The sequence below is a fragment of the Vanacampus margaritifer genome, chromosome 2 (assembly GCF_051991255.1).
Source record: "Vanacampus margaritifer isolate UIUO_Vmar chromosome 2, RoL_Vmar_1.0, whole genome shotgun sequence".
Taxonomy (NCBI): domain Eukaryota; kingdom Metazoa; phylum Chordata; class Actinopteri; order Syngnathiformes; family Syngnathidae; genus Vanacampus; species Vanacampus margaritifer.
The window spans coordinates 24,109,023-24,128,919 of NC_135433.1; the positions used below are offsets into that span (position 1 = coordinate 24,109,023).

Consider the following 19,897-nt stretch of genomic DNA (forward strand, 5'->3'; position numbering starts at 1 on the left):
TATTATTTGTTGTAATTTCTTAAAGCATGTTTATTGAACAACTTTTCAAAATGTAGAAGTTTTTTTTTTATATTGGACAATAGACATCCTTTTAAATTTCTAACAAAATGTTCAAGGAGCTCCCAAAATTATTAGTACGTTGTAAAAAGTTAAATGGAAACTTAAAAAAGTAAATACCAGTATAGCATAGTTAGTATAGTTTTCAACAGTATATATATTTTTTTTTTCCAAAATGTAAAAATACCTGAAATATTAACTTTAACATTTCTTTCTTTTAATGTTGAACAAAAACAAAAGGTTCCCAGGGTTAGCAGCATCTCTTATAAAGTTAACTGAAAAAAAAAATAGTTCCCTAAGATTAAAATGGTTTTAGAGTTACCTTATATCGGCCGTCTGATTTTTTTTTTTAAAGGCCAATATCGATATTCATCAAAATACCCAATATCGGATTATCGGTCTATCCCTAATTTTGTCTATAATTAATGTAATAACTTCATTATTTTTCATGAATAATTATTGCCTTTAAAAACTAATTTTGCCATTTCACATCACATCAATCGTCCTCAGGGAACAGGTAACGACCAATCATGGCTCAATTTGCTGACCAAACCCAGAAAACAGGTGAGCAGTGATTGGTCGTTACCAATTTCCAGCACAAATGATGTCATCTTCAATTGGACATCAAGTGGAAAAATCATTAGATTATGCGCGGAGTGGTACCGTCACTTGTCTCCGATGCAAGTTGGCATCGGTTCGCTTCCCCGCCTGGGAGACCATGTTTGTAGGTGTGCGTGTTTGTGTGAGTGAGTGCCAAAAATAAAATAAAATTACATTTAAAAAAAATCGTTGGATTATGAAATTGTTGATAACAATGGCTATCGTTGTAAATTGTACAGTGACAATTACAAAACAAAGTGTTTTTAAAGGTATTAATTGTAGCCTACATTAAAAATAATGATGTTATCAAATGAATTTTGGACAAAATATTAACTTTTTACTGCTCAAAATAGCTCATTGAGTCAAGTTTTCCTTTGAAGGCTTTTAACAAAATACAAACACATGTAATATATTGCGAGAGAGAGAGCAAGAACAATGAAAATATTGTACAAACAAATTGAGTGTACTTTAGCACCAGCTTGTTGTCTTGCTGCCTTGTTATTTCGCCCTGCTGTCTGCGTCAGGTCCGCATTGTAAATGAGAAAATGTTCTCAATTGTGTTAGCTTTGGTTGCTGACTGCCAACAAAAATGACCAGAATTAAAATAATTGCCTTAGCTGTTCAATAAACACATGGGGGGAAAACGCGATAATGATATCGATGCGCTCTGTGATCTACTGGTACTGACTGTCTGCCTCCTCCCCATAATCCTTTGCGCCCTCGCCGCAGACTTGCCAGTCATTGCGGCAACGAGCGAGTGGCAGAAGACAAAAGCGCGAACTTGTCGTTGCCTCTTTTGTAGTTTTTTATTTTGGTTTGTGGCGCTTTCGAGCAGCAGGGACGATGAAGGAAACGGCCAAGCGGCGCGACCGAGCGGGAGGCCGAGAGCGAGACTCCAAGGCCGACAAGCCCAAGGAGGCCACCGCCGAGCCGCAGGATGTCGAGATGCCCGAGGCGGAGGCCGCCTGCTCGACCAAGCCGCCCAAGGAGCTCGACAGCCTGACGCTGGAAGGTATGCCAGGTCTCTCGCGCCTCCGACGCTTCCGCAGCCTCTCTGACGAGCTCCAAGCCACCGACGGGCCAGTCAGCTTCTGTCTGAGTTAGCATCGGTGGTAGCGCATGACGTCAGTCAAGGGTAGGGAACACTCCGGTCTTCCAGAGCCGCTGTCGTGCCCGTTTTGAAATGTCTCCCTTCTCCAACACACCTAACGAAAATGATCAGAACGCTCCGCAGAAGCCTTGTAATTGAATCGGGTGTGTTGGCGGAGGGGAACATATAAAACAGGCAGGACAGTGGCTCTCACGGACCAGGGGGTCCCCTACCTCCACGTCAGTCTTCTGTTTACAGATTCGCAAACAAACCTCAAACAAAACATTTTTTGTCACGTGACATGAGACTAGACTACAGTATTGCGAACGTTAATAAAAAGTGTAAATGTGTTTACACCTCGTTGTCCAGACTCTGAGGGTAACATACAGAAAAGGCAGTGGATATTTTGCTGTGGCTCTCCTGCTAGCGCTATTTTACCGTGAACGTCTCTGATTGGTCAATCGCCTGACTGTCGTGCACTGGGTGTGTGTGGGGGTTAATGTCTTGCTTCACCCCCTTCTGTGTATTTACACGAAGTTTTTATTTTATTTTGCCACCGAAGATAGGCTTCGATCCCCACTACTAGCCCAAAATATCCACATTGTACAGAAAAAAATCACATGCGAAAAGGCCCACTTTGGCATACTTCCAAGTTTCATTCATGAAACACTAAAACTAATCGATCTAGGAATTATATTTTGCATGGATGGATGGACTTATTTAGAAAAAGTGCAATGTCATGGCTTTTGGCTATTGGTGACAGCATGCAAATAGTTTTAATTTTTCAGGATTTTAGGATGTCCCGCTGACCTGTATGCATTCTGAGAGAGCCACCCCTGGGATAAGCAGCAGCCAAATCACATCTCCACCTTCAAAAGCAAAACTAGATCAAACTGTAAAATGACAACAACAAAAAAACTGTCATCAGGGAGGGCCACATTAGTGACTTTTTGAGTGGTGGCCAAGTTGTGCTAGCCCTGCGTGTTGTAAGATACCACATAGTCGCCCGGCTCTAAAGAATGAAGCATTTCTCTTTCACTGTTGCTGATTCTCATTTTTGCGGAAATATTTCCACATGCAGGCCACACTTTGTGTCAGTGGCACAGGTTCCTTGTGTAATTTTGTAAGATTTTTTTTTTTAGATTTGGTAAACTATATATTTTTGGAAACGTTACAGCCTAACAAATCAGAAAATGTTTGTTGCCATTTTTTTCAAGGTTGTTTTATCAGCCATCTTGGACCTTTAAAATTTGCTACTTTTAAAAACGAATTTCTCAATATCTCGCCTCCTGGATGACCTAAAATTAAAAAAAAAATCTGCGGTCAAATCCACATTCTTGGGGGCAATGAATCCAGTGAAGGTGATTACATTGTAAATGAGACATATATGTGTGGATATTTTAGAATATTTTTTCATATCTTGCATTGTTTTGCATGATTAAATTAGATTATTCTGGTAATCTGGATGTTTATACCTTAAAGAAACTGTCACAAACACTTTTATCTACAGTATTACAGTACATATTTTCATCTGTGGGTTCTCTATGAAGAATTCCTCCACAACAAGTTCATACAGAGCTACATGTGAGTAGATACTGTATAGGCCTGGACTAACGGTTGCAGTGCATAATATGTCTTGATGTTGCTAGACCATACAGTCGTGATCAAAGGTTAACATACACTTGTAAAGAACATAATATCATGGCTCTCCTGATCTTTCAGTTATTTCTATAGTGCTGATTTTTCTCTGATAGAATATTTGGAATGGATACTTAATTGTCACAAAAAACATTCAGGAAATTTTGTTCTTTTATGACTGTATTAGTGGTTAACAGAAAAGTGATTGAATCTACAGGGCCAAAAATATGCATACAGCAACATGAATTAGCAATTTTTGTGACTTAGAAAGTTTGTCAATGAAATGAGCTTCATACTATTGCCTCTTATCTCCTTGTGTGTGATTATGAGTGACTGTGACTTCCCTGAGGCCATTGAAATCGGGCTCATTGGATACCAATGCACACAAATGAAACAATGGACAATCAAAGGAGCTCAGCAGTGTCAAAGCTGATCTGAAAACAAGGTGCCAAGACCAACAGTGCAAGCAATTGTTTGCAAGTATATGACTGTTTATCACTGCCATGATCAGGAAAAAATGCAAGCTATCTCCTGCTGCTGCTTGAGAGAGAATTGGTCAGGAGGGTGAAGATTCAACTGAGAACTACTTAAAAAGCAGATATGCCAAGAATTCGAAGCCAATGGAATACAGCTGTCAGTGTCCACGGTCAAGCGTGTTTTTGCATCACCATGGACTGGGAGGCTGCCGTGCAAGAAGGAAGCTTTTCAAAGCGGCACCTTAAGGCTCGACTGAAGATTGCTGCTGCTGCTCATATGGACAAAGATAAGGCCTTCTGGAAGAAAGTTCTGTGATCAAACAAAACTAAATTGGCCACAATGGCCAGCAATAAGTTTGGAGGAATAAACCCCAACAACGCCATGCCTACCGTCAAGCACGACGGTGGTAGTATTAAACCGTGCTGCTGGGATCCTGATGAGAGTGCGGAAAAATGAACATATAACCCCTGTCCTACGCTCACTACACTGGCTTCCCATCTCGGCGAGAATTGAATATAATGTCTCTCTCCTCACTCACAAATGTATTCACGGCAATGACCCCCCCCCCCCCCTCCACACACACACACCTTTTCTGTTAACCACTAAAAAAAGTCATAAAAGAACATTTCATTAATGTTTTTGGGGGACAATATAATCTGTTAGAATTACTCTATCAGAGAAAACTGGATGCTCAGGAGAGCCATAATATTATGTTCTTTACAAGTGTATGTAAACTTTTGGTCATGACTGTAGTTGTTTCCTGACCCTGGCTGTCTAGTCCTAGCTAAAGAAGCTAAGGCTTCTTGCTCATGTTACTCTGATGTAGGTCTGCAATAATCAAGCAAATGCATCAGCCATTAACAGACATTGTTGCACAGGCCTGCAATTACATAGCCTACTGCCATTCCAAAATGTCACCATTTTTAACAGACCAGAATTCTACCCGCAACGCTAAGACAAACCTTAACCAAAATCGTAACGGGGACAATTTGACAATAGTGAACAGAAGTCTACCTCTATTCATAGAAAAAAAGCAAAATACGTGGATCTGAGAAGTTTCACGCAGTACACAGCTACTCCCAACGAAGAAATACAATTTAATCGATAATAACATTGATGAAGAAGAAAAAAAAATCACTTTGCTGTAACACTAATTTGCTAACTAATGTTAGCTTGGACATGACAATGACTTGACAATTATAAAGCTAAATTTCTGGATTAATCAGATTTGATTGACATCATCAGATTTTTTTTTTTACTGCCAAAAATGGAGATCAAGACAGTGGAATCGTGAGCAATGACTAAAATCAGCATTTAAGGAACATTTGTCAACATAGCAACTGGTCTGAAAAAGTTCTCATTTTGAGTTAGCCTCCTGTTGTCAGGCACCCCTAGTGGAAGAAATCTGATTGTGTGGGAATACTTTGGAGTATGAACATTCCAAAGTATGCAACATGGGAATATTCCATATGTTTTGGAAGAGACATACATGTCCGGATTACCAGAATAATCAGACTACCATTAATGCCATTTAATCACATAAAACAATACATTAAATGGTTAAAAATGTAAAATGTCCCCAAATACATGTCTCATTTACAATGTAATCAGCTCTATTTGATTCTTTGGTCCCAGAAATATAGGTACTTTCACCACTTCAATTATGATTTTAGATCATCTTGAAGGCGAGCTATTGAGAAATTAGTTTTTGAAAGTAGACATTTTTAAAGATCCAATATGGCTACTTTAACAACCTCAAAAAAATGGCAACAAACATTTTCTGATTTGTTAGGGTTTAAGGTTTCTAAAAATATATAGTTTCCCAAAATATATAGTTTGACAAATCTCCCCAAAATTTCAACGTACTCATATGTCATATTAAACTGGACTAAGTGTCACTGCCACTGTTTGTGAACAGACTAGCCAATGGTAGCGACATGAGGCTAACCCCTCGGTCACAGTTTTTCCTGCTGCCATCACAGCATCCTGTTTGGGCTGGTTAGTTATGGTGAGAAGTTTTTAGGTCCGAAATCGGCGATGCACTTTTGGGCCATTTTCAGCGGTCGAAAGTTTTCACCTTTTGGTGTCTTGGAAGTTTCTATTTTACTGTCCTGGCCAGCTTCTTTAGGTAGGTGGTGGCCCAACACAGCGGCATTTAGTACTTGTAGTTATGAGGAACTTTGTATGCATGTGGGATGCCACACTTTTCATACGGTGTCCTCTACACTTTAGAGTTATTGGCTGACTTAAAGGGTTATTTTTATCATATGACACAGGCTAATAAGAAATTGATGTCCTACTGCAAACAGCCCCCGGGCTGTAGTTTGGACACCCCGGTTTCCACTGTACCAAGCTCACAGCACATCACTGAGCAAAAATATTACAAAAAGCGTTCACGCTCAACACTTGAGTTTCCTTCCTTTGCTTGGAAATGGGTTCGTTTTGGTCTAGTAATCCGCTGTTCTCCAAAACTCCTCAGATATCAAGGAGCATGTGAAGCAGATCGAGAAGGCAGTGTCGGGCAAGGAGCCCCGCTTCGTGCTGCGAGCTCTGAGAGCATTGCCGTCCACCAGCCGCCGCCTCAACACGCTGGTGCTGCACAAAACCATCTGCGGCTTCTTCACCAATAACGCCGCCACCAGAGACTTCCTGCTCGCCTTCTTGGACGAGGTGCGTTACATCCCCTCGTGCCAAGTACGCCAGGTTACATCTAGTCGTGTCACGTCAGGTCAAACCAAGTCTCGGCTTGCACAGGGCTGCAAAAGTTGCTGTCAATATACGGCAGGTTCATGCATAAATACATTTTGTTTTGTTGTAAGCAGACATCCATGCAAAATAATACAGTTTAAAAGCATGATGTTTCAACAAATGTTTTTGTAAATTCAACTAGTGTTGTCACAATACCAAAATTCGGATTTCGGTACTATGCCTGCATCAACGACCTCCGTACCAATACTGAAACAGTACCATTAGCATTAAGCTAGCAGGCTTCTGTACAACAAAAATTCTGGTGAAATTTTTAATTCTGTTTAGATTTGTTGTCAAAATCATTGACCTACCTTAACTCAAGCGTTTTAACCTATTGTGGGTTATTCGTGTTATTTTCTTTTTTATTTTATTTATTTTTGGTCTTCTATAAAGGTGTCCCGCAGCGCCTGCTGAACTGTTGTTGTGTGACATACAGTATGCTACAGTTAGCACAGCCAGCTTTGTTCTTTCAACATACAAAAAATTTACGGCACAGAAGTACTGATGCTAAAAATACGTGATATAATTTATTTTTGACAGCAATTATCGTGGTACTCAAAATGTACCGTGACACTGTTGAACTTTGTCAAGTTTGATATATTTTATTGAACAATCAGTTCTTTCCTATTTAAAAGTGAGCAAAAAAAATGCCAGCAAAGTCCCAAGAACTAAAAATTGTTGTAATAAAAAAAACTACTTAAATTGGCTCTTGGGATCCACCCCCAATTGTGTGAAATCTTGCCTTATTTCAAAAATATTGAAATTCCCATGGAAAGTTTACGACTTTGGCAACTTTGGCAAGTGTAATCCTGTCTGATTGTGTGTGCGTGCAGCCCATGGACCTGGTGGATGGGGACGTGCCATTCCGGCCCAGGACGGGGAAGGCTGCGACCAGTCCTCTGCTTCCTGAAGTGGAGGCTTACCTGCAGCTGCTTCTGGTGGTCCACCTGACCAACAACAAGAGGTTCAGCGACGTAAGCTTTTGCCCATTCACTCCTTTCATTTTTGTAGCTGAGCGGCATCTTGTTTTCCAGGCTCTCCGACATAAAACGCGTACAACATAGACAGTGATTAGCAACGTGATTAGCAAGTGGCGCCATCATGATGGAGTTTTCTCAAAATGATCAAATTGAGCGCTTCAAATTCCTCTGAAGTCGTCCATAAAAAATACATTTAGGAAAAAGCAATAGATTTTTAAAAAATGTAACAATGTAAATAAAATATTACTGCACTATAAAATCTTTTCAAAATCAAACTATTAACTAAATCAACTAACCAACTAAAATTGTTCGGCTCAAATTTTACAGTACATAACACAAAAACATTTATACTATAAATCTAAGAGGAGTAAAAAGTCCACAAGTCAATGGTCAATCTAACCCGCCTCAGCATTTTTATGGAGTCGTTTTCGAGAAACGTCACGTTGCCACAATCATGACAACAGGCAGTCACAGAAAATCTCAAATACCCCCAAATCTTGCCATCTGCCACTCCACACACGACCAGTCCAAAGTATCGTCATGATGTTGAAAAGCAAAAAAATCGTCCTGTGACTTTGCATCAGGCTCAGAAGGTTTCTGACGACCTGCTGCTGAAGATGGCTTCCAAGAACCGCCGGGCTCTGGACCTGGTGGCTGCCAAGTGCTACTACTACCACGCACGCGTCTACGAGTTCCTCAACCAGCTGGACGACATCCGCAGGTCCGCCCGCCAGACCCCGTCACCCCACTTGACCCGGTCCCCAAGTGTGATGATTTCACCATGGCCCTTGTTCCTCTGTCAGCTTCCTGCACACGCGCCTGCGAACGGCGACGCTCCGTCACGACGCCGATGGCCAAGCAGTACTCCTCAACCTTCTGCTGAGGAATTACCTTAACTTCAACCTCTATGATCAGGCTGAGAAGCTCGTGTCCAAGTCCATATTTCCAGAACTCGCCAACAACAACGAGTGGGCCCGATACCTCTACTACACAGGTAGTACGCACTCGCACACTTGTACTATTTTTCACTTAAAGACCAAAATATTCAATCTAACTGTATAAAAACTGAAGTCCGCTACCATAATGCTGCTAACATACAATGTTAAACACCACGTTACAGTCATGGAAATTAGCATGAACGCTATAGTAATTTGAAATGTTGAAACGTGTCCTCTATTTAGCAACCACAATAGATTTGACATGAAAGGAACAATATGTGATGTAAAAATGGCCAGGTGTGTGTTCTTCCCTCATGATCCCATTTACAAGGGAGCAGTTACAAGGTCTTGAGTTCATTTCTGTTGTGCCGTTTGCATTTGGAAATTGTCAATGTGAGGTTGAAAGAGTGAAGCAAGCCACTATTACGCTGAAGCATAAACAGAGAGATTTGAAACGGCAATAGAATTGGCCTATGCTAAACATTTAGCAATTGCGATTAGCATGAGCACTCTAGCAATTACCACTCAAGGTAAACAATCATTAACTACCATTTTAGTTCACACATAGATGATCATATCTACATTACACATGTAATAGAGTCCTAAATGCCATTTACAGACAATGCTTAAATATTATTCCATGAGTAAACAAGGGTAGAGCTAGCTGTTAGCACACGAGGTCAATAACTTCCCGTTTCTGTCCTTTGGGCATGTTTAGTGCATGACTGCCCTCTACTGGTTAAATTATGAACACCAAAAACATGTGGCAGGTGATATTTTGGAATAATTACAGTCTAAGTGCTTTTTAGGAAGTTCAGAACTTCCTTTCCTGTGTTTTGTGGAAGCTCAGTGTGCTGTATTGTCTTTAATAAAACACCACAAAGTAATTACTAAGTCATTCGGTCACTAAATGGTGCACTAATAGAAGAAATAAAGATCAGATCACAGTTGCCATTGCAATACTGCGTGTGCCTGCAAAAAAAGTATGTGTATAAAACATGTACGGGCCAAAAATTGTTCCAGTGGAGCTTTGAGGCAGGAAAACTTACTGTAAGTGGACCTATAATAAATTTTAAATGCTACTTCACTGTCTTGGTTGACAGTTGAACATCTGTAAACAAAACAATGCACTCACCACATACGCCAACTTCCTCCCTTCCCATTCTGCATGTTTCCTCCTTTTTTGGCTCAGTCCTGGCCGGCATTGGAAGCTGTCTGTGTTGTATACCTCCTGGCCCGGTTTGGCAGGTAGTAAACAATTGTTCAAAAAGGAGACTTGAACTGCTCAAGGCCACTCCCAGCTCAAGTTTACTCGAAAACTAAACAAAAACCAAAGAGAACACACCAGTTAAAATTTCATAATGCCCAACTAGCGTGACACTGACATAAATGGAAAATGCTCGACATGCTAACGTTTTAGCGTCTGTAGTCGCAATTTCACAACTCTTTAAGCAACAGCTAACAAATGGTGGAACAACACATGTAAGACAGATCATATAATAATACTCACAGGCATATATTATTTATGTATAAAATATTGAGGTCTATTTCCTCTTTATTAAAACAAAAATGTTGAGTTTTTTTGGGTGGGGGTCTGGAGCAGATTAATTTCTATTTCCATTCATTTGAACGAAAAGATGATTTGAGTTGTTTTGGATTATGAGTGTGGTCATGAAGCAAATTGAACTTTTATCTCAGGGCACCAAAGTATACTATATTATTATAATATTTTGCACCGTTGCACAGCTACATATTTGTACTTGTACACATCCTCCAGTTGTTGCTAATAGTGTGTGCAGTTGTTCCGTGACATCACGTATGTTGTGTCGCAGGTCGCATTAAAGCCATCCAGCTGGAATATTCGGAAGCTCGCCGGACGTTAACCAATGCACTCAGGAAAGCCCCCCAACACACCGCCGTCGGATTCAAGCAGACGGTGGGTGCACGCACGCAGCGACGGGAATTATAGGAACTGACACGAGTGTATGTGTGTGTGGCAGGTGCACAAGCTGCTGATTGTGGTGGAGTTGCTGCTGGGAGAAATTCCCGAAAGGCTTCAATTCAGGCAGCCATCACTCAAGAGGTCGCTCATGCCCTACTTCCTGCTCACTCAAGGTCAGTGATGTCATCATTGTGATATCATATCATCATCATCATTTTCTTCCTCCATCCTTGCAAGCAGACATTAAACACATCTACCAGTTGAGCCAAGCTGTACAAGATGTTGCTTTATGCTTTACTGTCACCTTCAGGACTACACGGGAACAACGTTAATATTAGCACATGCTACTTTATATCAAATTATTATGCAGATTAGGGCTGTAGCTAATGATTAGTTTAACAATTGATTAGTCTGTTCCTGGTTAAGTTCCTGGTTTGATTCGTAGCATTTCAGAAAATTAGCAAATACTGTACCGTATTTAGATCATTTTCAAAATAAAAGTAGAAAACACAAAAGATAAATTAGTCTGCTTTGATTGAGGGTGACAGCAAATTTGAATCATTTGAAGTTCAAAAAGGTCCAAACGATTGATATTCAAGATCGTTGTTTTAAGTCGCTATCTCACTGAGTGGAGCAGGCTTGCGAGGGTGCGAGCATGTAGCAAGTGTTGGCATTACATCGAGTTTTGTTCAAGACTGCAAAGCGTTGCAAAGATGTTCGACGGATGCTCACAAACAATTTTTCTTGTCTCCAACAAATGTTCAACATGTTGAACATTTGTTCACAGGCATAAAAACAGTCGATGTTGGAAATGTACATGTAGCTAAAACTCTCTCCTTATATTAATTAGTGTGTGTATACATTGTCCATAAACTAAAAAGAAAAAAATCACAATATAAACAATATGCTGTTTCATCTTATGATACATGTTTTATATTGTATCTGCAATTTACAGTATTTCACACAACTCTAAAAACTAACGTAAGAACGTGTTTGTACATGATTACGTGCCATTAATGTACACAATGCATGCTTTCGTATGCGCGGTGTGCCACTAACCACTTTCATCACGTGTGTGTGTGCGCACATGTAGCGGTGAGAATGGGCAACCTGTCCAAGTTCAACCAAGTGTTGGAGGAGTTTGGTGAGAAGTTCCAGGCGGACGGCACGTACACGCTCATAATCCGCCTCAGACACAACGTCATCAAGACAGGTGAGCTCAACGCGGCGCGCTGGAGGCGCTCGCATCGCGGGAGCTAACCGCGTTTGCGTGCCTGTGTTCAGGCGTGCGTATGATCAGCCTGTCGTACTCTCGGATCTCCTTGGCCGACATCGCCCTCAAGCTGCAACTGGACAGTCCTGAGGACGCCGAGTTCATCGTGGCCAAGGTAGCATAACAGGCGCACACACACACACACACACACACATGCGCGTACACAGACGTGACGGTCGTGTGTCCGCGCAGGCTATCAGGGACGGCGTGATCGAGGCTAGCATCAACCACGAGAAAGGTTTCGTCCAATCCAAAGAGACCATGGACATCTACGGCACCCGAGAACCACAGCTGGCCTTCCACCAGAGAATCTCTTTCTGCCTTGACATACACAACATGTCCGTCAAGGTGAATGCACAGAAACACGCGCACACACACTGTGTTTAGCTTCAATAGTGTTTTTTAATGTGCCGGTGTTTTGTTTAGGCCATGAGGTTTCCGCCCAAAGCTTACAACAAAGACTTGGAGTCAGCTGAGGTAATCTGTCTGTCGGTCTGTCTGTCTGTCTGTCACTCTTTCACTCCCTCAGACATGTACCTGTAAACAGAGTACATTTACATAACGATATGACACATAAGCAGACACTTGACATACACGCATTTGACGCAAATGTATGAATGTTGAAAATGTTGACGTATGTAGACAACAGACCTTATGACAGTCTGTGCTTTCATTGGTCATGAGACAGGAAGAAGTCTAATAAACATAATATTCACATTTATGATGTGAGTGGCATCAGAAAACAGCATGCTAAGCGCAAGGGAGGACGTGTGTGTTTATGAGGATGAGACCACCATCACAATCCAGCAAGACTGACGTGCATGTGTTTTCAGGAGCGTCGCGAGCGTGAGCAGCAAGATCTGGAGTTCGCCAAAGAAATGGCTGAAGATGACGATGACAGCTTTCCCTGAGCATGCTAACTTCCTGTACACACAGGAAGTGGTTGTCTGATGTTTATTGCCCCACAATGCCCCTCTCTTCTGCTTCTTTTCTTGTGTGAACAAATAAAAATATAGCCGTCTTGTAAAGGTGTTCAATTCATCATTTCGCTTCACTCATTTCATATGTGGATTTTTTTATAGTAGTTAGTTACAAAAAGTCCATTGAAAATTATTTTGTGGTGATTAGGTAGTAGTGAATGATTTGTTCCTAATCATTCACTCACTCAACTCCCTAATCATTGCAAATGGATATTCAGATTGTCGAATATTAACAGTGTGGTGAAAGTATTTGCCTTGTTTTAAAATGCCTTTTTTTCCCCCCATAGTTTCTCCACTTTAAGATCGTCATGCAAATAAATGTAAATATTTGACAGAAAACCTAACAGATACAGTTTGAGTATTTGACTTGTTGTATTTTTCATATAGATTGAATGTAGGTCAGAATATTAAAAATGGAATACATTTCAACTGAACAAACTGGAGAAACAACGTGGTCTGTTCGCTTCGTTTTGCACAAGCTTGTTTTGGGCAAAATGTGGGATGGTCGCACAAGTGTTACCCATAGGTGGCAGTGTAACCTCGGGGGACATGTTCCAAGGCGAAGAAGGAAAGGGTGGGAGGAGACATTTCCCAGGATGCACCGTTTCTTTTGACAAGATGGCAGAAAAAAGGCGGAAGAGACACAAATGTACATCATTTGTCATCATTATTGATTGTTTTCGTTGTAATTTGATTTTATATTCCGTCTTTTGCTTCTCCTTGTCAATATTTGCCACCTTTGAATTTGGAGATTGTATTTTTAAATCACATTCATATGCTACAGTAGGTTAGTTTGTTTTTTGAAACTATCTTTAATACAAGAAAACAGACTTATTGAACACACTGGCATTTTCAGATATTTCCACGATGGAAATGCTTCCTTTGCACGGTGAAAACAAATGACACGTATTGCTTTTGCCTGTGACTAGCATACAAACCAGGTAGACTTGCTATAGTAGTCAAATGAGATTTAATCACATTTTGAAATCAAAATAATAATCACGAATCAAATTACAACAATCCAAAGTCCAATGCTTTTTAATGAGCGGAGAACGCCATTTCACCAAGACTGCTGCTTTGACTTGTGATGTAAGCCAGGGTTTGTTTGTTTTTTTAAATAAAAAAAATTCACACCTAACAATTTTTACAGTCTAAGACTAAAAACTGAAAGTCTTAAAGAAGTTTACTGATTGTAGTATCAGCGTGCTGTGGTCATTTCAAATGTTTAGTGTGAAGTGGCAATCGCTGCTGTTTCAGCTCAGCCGTTTTCTAGTCTTGGCCTTACGACAAATGTGTTTAACATTATCGCAAGTTTTTACATGGTTCCTCTGTGCCCCGTCATGTCTCTTTTTTTGTGTGTGGATTGAACCCCGCAAGTGAAAAAGCCACCGGTGACATAAATAATATTATTCATATTATATAATTATAAATCCATCTATCCATTATCTGAACCGCTTATCTTTACAAGGGTCATAAATTGTAATTATAAATACAGTATATATATTATGTATATTATACATTACAATAACCAGATTTGTGCCCACTTTCTGTGGCATTCTCGTTTTTATTTTATTTTTCAGCCAGTACAAACTGCTCCATAAACTGCATAAAATAGCATGATGCGTTGAGGAAAAGAACGCCTAAAGAATCTAGTTGTAATCTTCTACTTAAATAGTAAATAACCCTACAAAATTAAGTCTTTAAAATCTTAGCCTGAGACTAAAAACTCTACAATTTATCTTTAGATGTGAGCAGGTGCAAGCTGGTTTTCCAAGAGTCTTTTCCAAATTTTCTCATAGTGACTCTGCAAAATCTAGTCATTGTAAAATCTCAGTCTGAGACTAAAAACTATAACCTGTCTTTAGTTTGTGTGATATGGTAGTTTTCCAATAGTATTTTCCCAAACTTCTCAAATTGTCTCCTTATGGTCAGGTAGTCATTATCGCTGTTATGACAGTTGTATGACTGTATTGCACAGTGTGCACATTGAGGTGCGAGCAGTCGTCTGGGAATTGTAGTTCATGCCCCTTCTGTCGCTTCAAAGTGCCGCCATCAAGCTGCACCGTAATTTTGGCTGCCGCCGGCTGTGCGGCATGCCCACCAGTTTACAATACGCATTTCAGATCTACCTCTATCTATCCATCTATCTATCTATCTATCTATCTATCCATCCATCCATCACTGCCACAAATAGATTAAGTGGAGTATTGTATTTCTTGAGTTACAATATGAAAGTCCACTTGAAAAGCTTGTAATTTGCAGCAAGGGATGGATGGAAAGCATGCAGATAAGAACTGAACTGGGGTTTGTTTTTGTTTCCAATAATCGATAGAAGGTATAAGAAACATTCAAAAATATTTCCTAAAAGTCTCATGAATGGGTTGACTGTTGTGATGCATTTAAGATAACCTTCCAAGCAGTATTTTCTGGCTTTGCACTTAATCTTATGTGGAATATTATGCAGCAGCGGTATTTGATTATTATGGAGGTTGTTCATCTGCTATTAAGTTTTATTACAGTTTAAAAAAAAACAACTTTTTGGGGGTTGAGTTTTTATTAAACAATAACCCCCCCCACACCACCACAGTTGTTGAATAACTCATTAAAAAAAACTTTAGAATAGAATCTGAACTAAAACAAAGCATACTAAAATAAATTGTAAAACTAAATAAATATATAACAAACTAATTAAAATGAACTGAATTTGAAAATCAAAAGTCCCAATGAAAAGAAAAAAAATAATATATATATATATATATATATATATATATATATATATATATATATATGTGGTGACTGCTTCCATCAACAATGCCAGAGGATGTGTCAGTTTGTCTGGACTGACTAAAATAGAAAAAGAAAAAAAAGCGTTTTTGAAGTTGGACCCGTGGGTTTTCAAACCCACAGTACTCAATAAGCACGATAGAAAGCTGATGGGCATTGCAACAGGAGAACAAAATGGCCACCTGACTACAATATGTAGTGCTTAGAGAACGCTTCCCAGCACAGCCCTCAATTCCTCCATTGCACGAGGGCTATAGGCCATCTAAGGCACCTCACTATTCCATTCCATCTTACCCCCCCGCCCCCACACACACACTCTGTGTCTGTTTCATACTTTTAAAGGGATACATGACTCATTGAGCCATTTACAGCAGTAAAAAGTTCATATTTTGTCCAGAAATAATTTAATAACATTATTTTTCCATGTACAATTAATACCTTTAAAAATAAATGTTTCCCCTTGCTGTCGACTGAGGATGACATCACCTGCTTGTGCTGAGGAAATAGGTAACAACCAATCGCTCACCTGTTTTCTGGGTTTGGTCACCAAACTCAGCCATGATTGGCCATTACCCGTTTCCTCAGCACAGGTGATGTCATCTTTAGTCGACAGCAAGTGGCAAAATTCGTTTTTAAAGGTATTAATTGTCGTGAAAAATAATGACGTTATTGCATTAATTATAGACAAAGTATCTTCTTACTGTTGAAAATGGCTCAATAAGTCAAGTATCCCTTTAAACTAAGTGTATTTGTCGGTACCCATTCGTTAAAAAGTAACCCTTCACCTTTTATGTATGTCAACTCAGCAAATGATTTAACAGCATAAATGAGAGCCTGTAGCAGCGACCCATACAACAAAATCTGCTCGTTTCCACAACAAATCAAGATTAGCACTTACCTTCTGTTCCTTGAGTTGAAAAATTTACTCTGTCAAAAGCAGAACTTTAGAAAAATTTGAATTCTCTGTGTAGAATACAAAGCCATCCATTTCCCGAAATGCTTATCCTCACGAGGGTTGCAGGTGTTACTGGAGCCTATCCCAACAACTCAGTCGGGAAACACGGGAGGTGCTGTTGCACAGGTTTTGGCCAGGCCCTTTCCATTTTCCTATTCATAAAAGTCATAACGTTCGGAACTTTCACTTTCCTTCCAACAGCGGCGAGCAGCACTTGTGTTTTTCAACATTTGCATAGTTATCTTATTATGGCGATCCATATATCGGCACGCCCCTAGTGCTCCCAAATCCAAACAACTGAGTGACGCCTGCCATCAGCAGCAGCAAAGATTCCAAAAGTGATCAGCAGATTGATCGTTCAAGTTGATATTTTATTCACGTCAATCATTGCAGTCTTCATGTACATGTCAACCCAGAAGCCCCACCTTTTTTCCGCACTGGCTCTGCCCACCGCCGCCGTAACTCCGCCCCCACAGCAAACTCAAAACTCATCCGGCTCCCCCCTACCGCCCCACGCCTGACAACCACCCCCTGCGGGGGCATGGGCGCTGTTTGGAGTTTGCGGCGGGAGGGGGCGTGGCCTCCTGCCAAATGAAAAAGTCAAAGCGTTTGTGATGCCATCAACATTCAGGGTCCCCGCCCAATAAACCCGTTAGTAACCACCCCCCCCACCCCCAAGGGTGGGCGTGAATGATGAACGCTGAGTCATGGGAAAAAAATGTGAGAAGGGGGCGGGGCTGGGACCTCCGAAAATGTCCTTGGTTGCTTCCTGCAGGCGGGGGCGGAGCTATTTCAGACACCTCTCAAAGTAGGTGGAGCCTATGTAGCCACCGCGCAGCGTGCGATGGACGTTCTGTTCGAACAGGCGGCGGTTTGTCTGCAGGACTTCGGCTGCCTCCTTATTAAGGGGGTCCTCGGGGTTGGGCTCCTGAAACATAGGCAAATCATGTCATGATGATGTCAGCGGTCACATGACTCCAACAAGCAGGAAGTAGCCAGTCACTCACTAGAAAAAGATACTGTAGGCCGTAGATGATGGAGTTTATTGTCAGCACGGGCTTCCAGTCCTCCCTGTAAAAACACAAACACACACGTTAAAACACCCAAACACACACAAGCACGCGATGTGACTCAGCAAACAGGAAGTGAGGTCACCGTAAAATGTTGAGGCAGACATTTCCTTCCAGGTCGATGTTGGGGTGGTACACCATCGTCTCACACTTCACCTTAGGGGGGTCATGAGGGTAACCCTGGCCTACCTGCAACACACATAGTCACACTCACACATGTTGCATAGAAATAAACAACAATGCTGTCATGATGATGAGAAGAAAAGTTGGGTCTGACCTTAAAGCTGAAGACAAACTTTCCTCCTTTGTAAAAACCCTAATAGGCCAAGAAAAGAAAAAAACAACCATCACCTTTCAACTCGTGCACATGCGGGCACGCACAAGCACACGTACACAAACAAACATGCACAGACCTCGTCAGGCGAGATAATGAGTCTGAAGTTGAGGAGGTCGTCGTCGTCAGGGAAGTTGATCTCACATGTCTTTGGCAGGTTCAACTCATTGATGTCTGAAACAGAAAATAAAACACGCCTTGTCTTTGGCAGCTTAAACTTAATAGTGTCTGAAGCACACATTTCAAAATAAAATGCTTCCTGTTTTTAACAGGTTTAACCCCATGTTTGAAACAGACTTCAGCCTCTTCTCAATTGGCATTCTTTCCGTTCTTACATCCTTGTGATCTCGTGAAATATCATCAGTTGCGGCTCGAGTACTGTTCCAATTGAAAATATGAATTAACCAAGAATGCACGGAATACGCGGATTTTCTTGTGAGCTAGCTAAAACTAAGGATGCACTGGTTAGGTACTTGTTAAGGCTTGGCAAGGAAAACATCCCAAGATGCATTTTGTGCTACTGTCACAGAAACATCTCAGAGTCGGCAGGGAAATTAACAGGTACGCACACGTTCCAATTCACAACTGGCATTCTTTGGAAGAATGTTCTTAAGAAGACCCTCATCAGCGAGTTTGCAAGACCATACTCTGCATTCTTCAGATTGAGAAACGGCCAATGTCAAAATAAAACACGTCCTGTCTTTGTTAGGTTCAAATTTTCTATGTCGGAAATACACATTTTCAAAATAAAACACTTCCTGTCAACTCATCAGTGTCTGAAACTGACCCTTACAAAATTTTATATATTTTTTAATTTGTTGGTGTCTGAAACTCATTTTCAAAATAAAACACTTACTGTCTTTAGGAGCTTCAAACTAGTGGTATTAACATATAGATACATGAAACATACCTTTTAAAATAAAACATTAGCCACCAGATACAGGTGTGATGCCAGTTTTGCTAACTATTTAGCCTGTAAACACAGGAAGTGATGTTACTAGGACTTGAGCTGGTGCCCCAAAACCTGGCAGGTGTGGCCTGCTCACGTGACCCCTGCAGGTGTCATGACGTCAGGATGCTAATAGAGCAGCACACATGTATGCTAACAGTTGAGCACAAAGGACGCACTACTGAGAGCTAGCCGGTGTAAGGCTGCTAACCAACTAGCCAGCCGTGAAATATGTGTGTGTGAGAGTGTTGCTAGTTTAATGAGAACACAAGTCGAGACTGGGCTAGCACGAGTCAGCTCGCTAGCAGTTGGCCTCTGTGTCTCGCTTCGAGCTGAGTGTATTCTTGGCTTGGGAGCAGTAACGAGCTCGCAGTTGTGTTTCATCCAATCCAAACGGGTCAACGTACATGTACATACGCATAAATACACGTAGAGGAGTATAAATGAGTGAGTTTATGCGGTGGTGAAGGAGCGCACCTTTCTGTATTCGCAGCTGGGCCGCGCTGGCTTTTTTACCGCCGGCTCCAGTTCGGTTTCCTCCAGCAGATTCCTCGTCTTTCTTCTGCTGCTTCAGGGAAAAGAGCTTAATCATCTTCACTCGCGGGATGAGACGCACAACGACGCCTCCGATCCGTGTTCGCCGAGTCCGCGCCGCTGCCTCGCTGGGGAGTGTGTTCCGTCCGAACAGCACCCGAATGTTGATGGACGAGCCGACCCTACCGGCGCACGTCAACCAATTACACGCCGCTAGCCTAGCCTAGCCTGCTAGCCGAGTGGCTACATGCTAACTGCTAGCGAGAGAGGGGTCGGTGGGGTTCGGGGTTGTTTTGATACAAATTTTACTTGTTTCTCGAGTAGAACTTTTACTTGACTTTACGCCACGGCTTATTTCGTAAAATACATTTAATTAAATTCAAGTGTGTCTATTGTGTGTCCACTGTGACTCTTGTGAATCGAATCTTTTTATAGTAGCGACAACTTCAAGTCCCGTAATGCATTTGGTCATGTGACGTCACATCAGTAAGGCGTACGGAATTCATTGCTTATTTATTTATTTATTTATTTATTTTTGAATAGGTGAT

The 19,897-nt window shown here is 41.1% G+C and overlaps 2 protein-coding genes across 2 annotated transcripts; one reads left to right on the forward strand and one right to left on the reverse strand.

The window, feature by feature from the left end:
• Positions 1-1,346: 1,346 nt before the first annotated feature.
• Positions 1,347-12,771, forward strand: psmd3 (proteasome 26S subunit, non-ATPase 3). Its single transcript, XM_077557376.1, has 12 exons — positions 1,347-1,669; positions 6,342-6,532; positions 7,444-7,584; positions 8,175-8,311; positions 8,394-8,584; positions 10,361-10,464; positions 10,529-10,643; positions 11,564-11,683; positions 11,755-11,858; positions 11,936-12,091; positions 12,170-12,220; positions 12,577-12,771. Exons 1-12 carry the CDS (start codon positions 1,501-1,503, stop codon positions 12,652-12,654), a joined length of 1,557 nt encoding a protein of 518 aa, XP_077413502.1. The 5' UTR covers positions 1,347-1,500; the 3' UTR covers positions 12,655-12,771.
• Positions 12,772-16,812: 4,041 nt separating this feature from the next.
• Positions 16,813-19,804, reverse strand: ube2m (ubiquitin conjugating enzyme E2 M). The gene is made up of 6 exons (XM_077557428.1): positions 19,293-19,804; positions 17,946-18,040; positions 17,810-17,848; positions 17,618-17,721; positions 17,470-17,533; positions 16,813-17,390 (listed from the first exon to the last, which is right to left on the reverse strand). The coding sequence occupies exons 1-6, from the start codon at positions 19,405-19,407 to the stop codon at positions 17,250-17,252; spliced, it is 558 nt and encodes a 185-aa protein (XP_077413554.1). The 5' UTR covers positions 19,408-19,804; the 3' UTR covers positions 16,813-17,249.
• Positions 19,805-19,897: the final 93 nt, after the last annotated feature.

Bases quoted from the DNA above. Each gene is read 5' to 3' on its own strand.
- psmd3 (XM_077557376.1), top strand. From the start codon at position 1,501: ATGAAGGAAACGGCCAAGCGGCGCGACCGAGCGGGAGGCCGAGAGCGA. The intron at 7,585-8,174 runs GTAAGCTTTTGC...ACTTTGCATCAG, and splicing joins ACAACAAGAGGTTCAGCGAC to GCTCAGAAGGTTTCTGACGA. The intron at 10,644-11,563 runs GTCAGTGATGTC...GCGCACATGTAG, and splicing joins CTACTTCCTGCTCACTCAAG to CGGTGAGAATGGGCAACCTG.
- ube2m (XM_077557428.1), bottom strand. From the start codon at position 19,407: ATGATTAAGCTCTTTTCCCTGAAGCAGCAGAAGAAAGACGAGGAATCT. The intron at 18,041-19,292 runs GTGCGCTCCTTC...TTTCTGTTTCAG, and splicing joins CCAGCTGCGAATACAGAAAG to ACATCAATGAGTTGAACCTG. The intron at 17,534-17,617 runs GTGACCTCACTT...GTGTTTTTACAG, and splicing joins GTCTGCCTCAACATTTTACG to GGAGGACTGGAAGCCCGTGC.